The following is a 9,065-nucleotide window of genomic DNA, read 5'->3' as shown; positions in this document are numbered from 1 at the left end:
TGCTTGCCCTTGATTGGACCCAATGGGAAATGTAATGAATTATGGGTTTTCCTTAAGCCAATGCAAACCGTGACTTAGGATCATTTCCCAGAGTCCATCTACCTGGTCAGTATTTAATTAAAGCTTGCTTCAAATTTGGCTTTAAATTGTGGTGGTGGTCTTATTCTCTTGGGATTAACAACACATATTTCGAATACAAATTTGGTACAAATTAAAGGGAAAGCAGAGACACACAAATGGTTGGGCAAGATGGCTCAGTTGATAAAAGTGCTTGCTGTCAAGGCTTGAGACTTGAGCTTGATCCCTGGGACACACAGGGTGGAAGGAGAGAAGACTTCTGGTGTGCAAAGTCCTGTATAGGTGTTGCTTTTATTGGTTAATGAATAAAGAAGCTGCTTTGGTCCTATAGCAAGGCAGAATAGAGCTGGGGTGGGGGCAGAACTAAGCTGAATGCTGGGAGAAAGTAGGCAGAGTCAGAAAGAAGCCTTGTAGCTGGGAACTTTACCAGTAAACTACGACCCTCGTGGTAAAATATAAAATAATGGAAATGGGTTTAAGATGTAAGAGGTAGCTAGAAATATGCACAGGTTAATAGGTCAAGCAGTGGTTTAATTAATACAGATTCCTGTGTGATTATTTTGGGTCTGGGCAGCTGGGAACGAACAGCCTCTGCCAGAAAACGTCTCTTGAAGTGGCCCTCTTAACCTTTATGAGTGTCACAGTATGCTTGTGCCCCGACACACAATACTGTAATACAACACACGCGTGTCTTGGTGCTGGAGTTAGAATCGTGCACTGTTAGAAGGATTTAGAAAGAACATAATAGTAGCAGTGTTTTTGGTTGTTTCTTTTTGGATTTTTCGAGACAGGGTTTCTCTGTAGCTTTTTGGCTCCTGTCCTGGAACTAGCTTTTGTAGACCAGGCTGCCCTCGAACTCAGAGATCCACCTGCCTCTGCCTCCCGAGTGCTGGGATTAGAGGCATGCGCCACCACCACCCGGCTTTGTTTTTGGTTTTTTGAGACAGGGTTCCTAAGTGTAGTCCTGGATGCCCCAAAACTCAGAGATCTGCCTGTCTCTGCCTTCTGAGTGTTGGGATTAAAGGTGTGTGTCACTACCACCTGGTAGTTTAAATTGTAACCATTTTGCATGGCTAGGCATTCATTACAGTGTGGTTATTGTTTCAGCTGTCTTGAGAGTTTTAAACAGTTGCTGGGTATGGTGGTGTGCACGGTCCTCAGCCCAGAGTGGGACCCTGGGTGTCTTACTCTGGTACTTGCCACCTTATGCCCTATAGGGAGGGTCTCTTTGGGAACCTGCAAACAGGCTGCCTCTATCAAGCCACGGTCCTGCTGCTTGTGCTTAAACTCTACCTCAGTCAACCTCCCAGCCCAAGGCTGCTACTGACAGAAATTCTTTTAGAATCTAAGTAGACAAGGGAACCAGGTATAGTGGTGTATATATCCTGTCTCAAAAAACCAAAACAAACAAAACAACAACAAAAAAACCCCAGAACTATCCCTTGCCACTACTACCCTATTCTGTGTGGCTGATGGGAAGATCAAGCAACTTTTGCAGAAACAGTCTGCAGTGTAATTTCTATGAACATTTTTCTGGGAAATGCTTTTTTCCATGGGGCTCAGGTGCTGATACAAAGCGTGTACTGAAAGCGGCTGTCCTCAACCATCAGTAAGCAACACAGAAGAATCCCAACTGCTGTACGCAAACACTAGCGCTGGGCTACTTCCTAGACCCTTTGTATATGTGTATGTCTGTGTGTGTGCATGCATGCCCATGTGTAAGCCAGACATCGACAACAGGCGTCCTCTTCGATAACTCCATACCCTTTTAAAAGGCAGTGTCTCTGTAAACCTTGAACTTATGATTAGGCCTCACTATGTAGCTCTGGCTGCCCTGGACCTCACAATGTAGACCAGGCTAGCCTTGCACTCTGCCTGCCTCTGCCTCCTGAGTACAGCAATAAGGGACGCCAGGTGTAGCTGCTCATTTGACTTCGGTAGTAAAGCCCGAAACCATGGTTTTAACAGAAAGGAAAAACAAAACACATGAACAAAAGACCTGACTTTTTTTTTTTGGAGACAAGATTTTACCATGTAGCTCTGACTGTCCTGGAATTTACTTTGACCACAATATAAAAGGGCAAAGTCCCTTCCCACAGAGAATGTAAGAAGCAATTTAAACAAAACAAAGCCAGTTTGTTTTATTTACAACACTCAGTGCATCTTACACATGACATATTTTCATTCCCCAAATCTTTTGAAAGCAATTCCAATTCCAGTTTGTGCAATGAGTTTACAGGAAAACCTTAAGACAGCCATTAGACACTTTAGAACCTATATGCTAAATTTTGATATTTCATACTATATTAATAGAGGACTGTTTTCAATTAAGAAAACTAAACTCTGCAATTAATTAATACCCTCTGGGAACTTTAACTCAAATACAAACTGGATTAGCCTATGAAATAATACCATTAGATTTGGATAAATTATTCCAACTTCCCCTCCCCAATAAAATACATGCACAAATTAAACATGGTAAATTACATTAATGAAATTTTATTTCAATACTTTCTTTTTGGACTCTCTCAACTGTTTCTCAATTTAGGGTACGGATGGGGAGAATGCAGTTGGAGAACTCTGATATGGCCACACCCATGGCAGGGAGGCAGGTGGCTTCAGGGGCCCTCACCTCAGCCAGCACAAAACAGCAGGCCCTCTTTATTGCCACCCCCTTAATCGCCATTACCTAGGTTTCTGTGTTTTCTGGGTTGATGACAGAAACCAGTTCCTCTGTTCAGTGACAAGAAATCACTGTCCTGCTACATAAAGATTTATAAAGAGGCAATGAGCAACGAACACTTGAATAGCTGCCTTCTGAAAAACAAAATAGCCTGGCTCTTAAGCCAGAGAGAAGGAAGGCACAGAGGCCATCTCCACACTGACCCACCCAGGGTACCACTGTGCTTGGTCTACTCCCATTACACATTGCTGCTCACGAAGACGGTATTGTTGGTACCTGGTGTAGGTGCCGCCTCCTACAGGAAATGATTGAATTGGGAGAAATAAAGTTTCACGTTTGACCTAGCCCAAAGAATTAAAAGAAAAAGGAACAGTGAGGTAGAGTTGAGAGAGTTCAACTAAACTTCTGAGCACTGACCTTTTGGCACACTCTGAAAGTGCAGACTCCCCATCCAAGTCCCCTTGGGACACAACGTGGCAGAGGGAACGTGACGTTCACAGAGCCACCTGAAGCCTCCAGTCCTGGCGTATCAGCTATTATTTACCCCAATAGCGAAGCAAATAAAAACAATGCTATCCATTTCTGAATTTATTTAAACAAGTCAATTAATTTAGAAATCCCATTCAAACAACACTTCTGACGACATGTAAACACACTGCCGTGTTCCTGAAACAGATGCTAACACCCGAAAAAAAGCTGTTAATTGCTTGTGAGGAAAGCTGTCCGTTAGTAAGGCCAGTCTTCAGCAGAACTAAACCATTTTACATCTGGTAGCTTTCCTAGCTGAAAATACCATTAAACTACAGTCAAATAGAAAGACAATTTTGATGGCTAGATCAGTACCATTGGTTATAGCTTTTAATCAGGTTCTTTCCCGGCGCCACATGAAAACAAGCCACTCACATCAATAAACCATGGCTTTTCTGTATCACGATTCGTAAGTGGTGTTAAGTGTGGTCCTTGTCGAACACGGTTGGTAAAGGCTATTTACAGTGCACATGGCCACGCATGCACCATCAACAGTTAGAGGCCTGCCAGTTTCCTGGAGATCACACAGTGCCTGAAAACACGTCATCCAAACCAACAGTTTCAAGCAGAAAATGTTCCTTTTTTGACCACAATTGCAATAGGTACATGAAAATTCTTAGAAAAACATGAATCCCCTTCAAGAAATTGATGCATATTCTGCGCACTACAGGTTAAGGCAGTAAAAAATGTATTCCTGATAACTGGAGGTCTCTACAATATCAATTAAAGCTGTCTGACTACTTTTCCATTCTCCATCATATGTTCAAAAGTTGTAAATTACTTCATTTTCAAAGTAAAAAAAAATTACTAGCAACTAAGAATTGACACTGGAAAAACTGCTAGGGAAAGGAAAATATTAAGTTTGAATTTTGCCTGAAAGTTTTCAAATCATAAACAAGAGCATTATTTGTTAGTCTCAGTCTTAATCATATTGAACAAATAATATAGTTTACCTTTCTTAATTTAAAATATACTGTTACTTTGAATAATTCAAGTAATGTAAGACTATCAAAAATAACTTTTTAAGCCATACAAGTCAATTGCATTTTTCAATGTTTTAATTAAGAACTTTTTAAGAACCGTAAACTAAACCAAGACAGTTTAGTTAACAAATGATAGATGCCTCTTTATTTGCACTTGTGATTCTTTTCATACAAATTGCTACAACAAATATGTAAAGATATGGCAGATCACGCATTTGATCGAAGCACTTTGATTTAAGCATAAAACAGATTCAAATGGTCTAAGTTCGTGCATAAGATCCAAGGAGCTGCCTACTGGTTTCTAGGCGGCCTTCTTTCTAATCAGAATCCACTGTTCCTCAGCTGCAGATGAGACGGCACAATCTGTTGTAAACAGGGAACTGTTGTAAAACCAGATAATATTCTTCAATTAGGATCATTCTCGTTCAATTGAAAAGATTCTCCCAAGTGTCTTCCAGCACTGTAGTATGTATTCTGTTCACCTATTAATCTCATAAATTAACTTTCCTTTGATTCCATTTTATGGTGTTGAATTCAGTTTTGTTTTAAAAATTGGTTTAAATTTATATAAAACTCTGTACATGTTCACAAATTATTGCATAAACAGCATATCTTCAAGACAGTGTTTGTAAACACATGTCCAATTCAGGAAAAAAAAATTCACGTTTCCCGTCTGGCTTTTTTCTTCTTTTTTATTTGTTTTGGAGATTCCCAGTTAGTTTCAGACTTGGCTAAGAGGAAAAAAAAAGGAAGGGGGGTGAGGAGAGAAAAATATAAGGAAGATAGCCAGTATGGATCAATATAAAAGTAACAACTACTAAGAAACTTTTAAATGTTCAAATTTTATGTTTTAAGTATTCCAGTCTGGGATGTTTTAAGTTTGCTATTCTCTGTTTCCCTTCTTTTCAAGCCAAGGTTTTAACTGTAACTGCTTATACTCAGCTAATGTCTGCCCACAGATAACTGTTTCTTCTTTTTCTTCCCCTCCCTCCCGCCTCTCTCTGAGATGGGGCACTACTGTGTTCTTGGCAGCAGGAGATGAGGAGAGTAACCCAAGGAAAAGGGCAAGGAGCCAAGACAGCATCTCCACTCTTCACTGCTCGTGTTATCCTAGCACTGGCCCTCACAACTCAATTCTGCCAAGTTTCAAAGAACCACACATTTCCAAAAGGTAGGCGTGCTCTACTATCCTACCAGAAACCTTTACACGATGTAAGAAAAAAATGCAAGAAGACAAACAAAGCACTTACTCTGCGAGGGAGGCACACTGTTTTGCTTAGGATTTGACTTGGGTTTGTCTGTGTCTGGTAACATCGATGGCACTTGGGAAGAGCTCTTGTCAGAGTCACCTTTGGATAAGGTGACAGATGGCTCGGTAGAGACAGCAGGTGGAAGAGTCTTGATAGGCTATTTTGGAATAAAATCATTTCAGAATTTTGTATAAACTTCATATAATATTAAGTATTATAGCAATATCGAGACTAGCAGCAAGCAAATTTAAAGTGGTTTCTAGTTTAAAGGTAGCACTGTACCTCATTTCTGCCCTCTAGTGATACACTAAACAAGGCATCATCTACAACATCTGAATATAGTAAGATAAACATATACAAGTTAAAATTACCAAAGACTAATTTTTTGGGGGATGCTTTAAAAAATAACCTCTACCAATTTGGGCTCCCTGACAGGATGAGTGGGCTATCCATTTAGTTTGGTGCATTGCTATCTTGCCTACCTATGGATGGGGGGGGATGGGAGGTGGGGCATGCACGGCTTTAATCCCAGCACTCAGGAGCAGAGGCAGGTGGATCTCTGTGAGTTTGAGACCAGCCTGGCCTACAAAACCAGTTCCAGGACAGCCAAGGCTGCTAAACAGAGAAATCCTGTCTCAAAATAAAAATAAAAAAATCACAAAAATGAAAAAGAAATTAAAATAGCTAATAAATCTCAAATAAAAGAGACTAATCCTACTTCAACTTTTCATGCTTCTGTTTCATTGTAAATAGCATTTTAGAAAAGTTCAATTAATTTTCACCAACTCTGAACTAATCAAAACTGTTAAAAAGACAAAAATAGTGAATTACTTTTATTTATCTATTTAAGTTTTTTTTTTTGAGACCCCCAGTGAATTGGCCCAGACTGGCTTATGCTGGCTTTGAACTTAGGGCATCCTTCTTGCTGATCTGTCCTAGTCTCCTCTCTAAGAAGCAGGAATATTGCTAACAGTGGCGCTTGTGCGTTCCACAAGCAGACCGGGAAGGGTCCTACTGATTCAAACAACCAGTACAGACCTTCAGACTCTTGGGTCTAGTAATGAGATTAGAAGAGTAGGGTGGTGACTTGTCACAGCAATATTAAGACTATTAAATGACTCAGGGATGTGAGAGGTGAGTGAATCACTTCACTGGTCAGCTTTACCGTTCACCAGCACCCAGAACACAAAAACAAGGAAACTCATGTTTCTCTTGCTCCATGAACAGAAGAGAAGTGATGTGAGCTCGGAGAGTTGCTAGCATTCTTTCCTGCTATGCAGGTACCAAGCCTACGCTCATGTTGCTCACATTTCCCTACAGTTCCTCACATTACATCACACCTGCAGCTGCTATGGACTTCTCACCTTCTTCCCTTCTGTTTTCTCACTTTACTTACATTAAGTCAAAGACTCAACCTCCTTTCCATAAAATGGCTTCTGAGCATGGCTTAGGTAAAACACTAGAACGTCAAACACTCTTGGCTGTAATACTCACTCCTAAACTTCATGTAATCAGAGGTCATATTCCTTTACCTCAGAACACTTTGAGGGATTGAAAGGCATCAAATCTGGATGGGAAGCACGACGGGCGCTGCCGTGGACAGGACTGTCTGTCAGAGGGGTCCTAACTCCGCACTCCGTCAGACAGGGACGTCTGTCTTACTGTTGCAGCTTTGTTCCTCCAACAGCAGGTAGCACATGCACCTCAACAACTTTTGAATGTGTGAATGAGTCAGATAACTCAAATACATCTATTTTATTTAAATTATTTAGATTTATTTTATGTGTGTAAATGTTTTGCCTGCAAGTATGTATGTATATCACGTGCCTGGCACTCAACTAGCTACATATGGTCGTGAGCCACCATGTATGTACTGGGAACCAAACATTGGTCTGCAAGAGCAACATGTGCTCCTAACCACGGAGTTAACTCTGCAGTATCTAGGATATATTTTAGACACCTCGACCAAAATACCCCTCAGAAACAGGATTTCTCTGAGAGCCCTGACTGTCCTCAAACTTCACCTGTCTCTGCCGCTCACGTGCTAGGATTAAAGGTGTGCATGACCACGTCTCAGCCAGAGGCAACTATTTATAAAAGAAAACATTTATTTTATTGATGTCATATTAATATAAATGGGGGCTTGTTCACAGGTTTAGAGGTTAATCCTCATGGTGCCAAGCCCGGCAGTGAAGCAGTAGCTGAGAGCTACATCCTGTTCCACAGGCCAAGAAAGAGGCTGGATCTGCCTTGGGCTTTTGAAACCTCAAAACTCACCCCCTAGTGACACACTTCTCCAACAAGGCCACAACTACCAATCATTCCAATCCTATCGAAGAGTTCTACTACTTCATAAACTGAAGTATTCAAATCTATGAGCCTATGGGATGAGGGTGTTCAAACCACCACATGCAAGTTATCCAATGAGAAATCAGGTTTTTTTTTCACGTCATTGACTCAAATCTTTCATAAACTAGTCTCTTCTGACTCATCAATATTTCCATAAAAAGTGCATGATTAAAAAAATATGTCATTGTCAGGCACATGGCTAAAATTCCAGCCCTTGGAATGTGGAGGCAGGAGGACCAGGAATTTATGCCCACTTTGGCTAAACGGCTGAGTTTGAGGTCAGCCACAGCTATATGGAACCTTGTCTCAAACAACAAAGTAAAACAAAATGAAAGCAAAACAGTTAACAAAACTTCAAAAAATTGTTATCAATTTTTAAACAAATGTTACATTTTGGGAAACAGAACTGGTCATTTTAAGGTGTGTACTTTGGGTAAATGTTGTGGTTAAAACATCTTCTCTTGGTCTTCTATCCTTTACATGCCTAGATGTTTAGAAAGAAAAAGCATAGTACAGCAATCCTCTTTAGCATTAGGGGACTGTTTTGAGATTGGCAGTGGGTACAGGAAACTGTACATGAAGGCCTATGCCCTGGTCCCCCCCCCCCCCCCGCCCTTTTCTTGAGATAGGGGTCTAAAAATGTAGCCTTGGCTGGCTATAAACTCAGAGATTCACCTGCCTCTGCCTCCTGAGTGCTGGCATCAAAGGTGTGGGTCACCACTGCCAGGCTTCCTCTCCACAATATTTACTGATCTGAAAATCTTTTCACTTAAAGGAGAAGCATATATAGCGTCTCTTTGATCAGTAACAAATCTCTGTGCTTGGTAGCTATTATTATGTAAAATAAAAGGGTTACTGCACATACGCACCAATGTAGTTTAACAACCAATCTGATAACATGGATGAGTACCCAGGTAATGTCCTTACACAGCATGACATTCTACCACACTTTTCAGAATGGCATATACTTGCATAGTACTTCAATAAAATGTGAATTACTATATAATTATTATTATTATTATTATTAATTTTCGAGACAGGGTTTCTCTGTGGCTTTGGAGCCTGTCCTGGAACTAGCTCTGTAGACCAGGCTGGTCTCGAACTCACAGAGATCCGCCTGCCTCTGCCTCCCGAGTGCTGGGATTAAAGGCGTGCGCCACCATCGCCCGGCCTATATAATTATTAAGTCAAGAA

General features: G+C 40.9%; 1 protein-coding gene across 3 annotated transcripts in view; it reads right to left on the bottom strand.

Annotated features, from left to right (window-relative positions):
- Positions 1–3,336: 3,336 nt before the first annotated feature.
- The window catches only part of Mtdh (metadherin), a 53,146-nt gene continuing 47,417 nt past the window's right edge, over positions 3,337–9,065 (bottom strand). For 2 of the 3 annotated variants that reach the window (XM_050162353.1, XM_050162369.1), the window contains 2 exons: positions 5,523–5,679; positions 3,337–5,003 (listed from right to left, as the gene is read on the bottom strand). In XM_050162353.1, the coding sequence (XP_050018310.1) occupies positions 4,933–5,003; positions 5,523–5,679 (228 nt within the window). In that variant the 3' untranslated portion in view covers positions 3,337–4,932. The remainder of the gene's footprint in view (positions 5,004–5,522; positions 5,680–9,065) is intronic. The other variant, XM_050162359.1, reaches the window with a different exon arrangement.

The sequence above is a fragment of the Alexandromys fortis genome, unplaced genomic scaffold, assembly GCF_014885135.2.
Source record: "Alexandromys fortis isolate MF-2015 unplaced genomic scaffold, M_Fortis_MF-2015_v1.1 scaffold_17, whole genome shotgun sequence".
In the NCBI taxonomy this organism is placed as follows: domain Eukaryota; kingdom Metazoa; phylum Chordata; class Mammalia; order Rodentia; family Cricetidae; genus Alexandromys; species Alexandromys fortis.
Note: the sequence above shows the minus strand (reverse complement) of the source record. Positions and strands in the feature narration are given on the sequence as shown.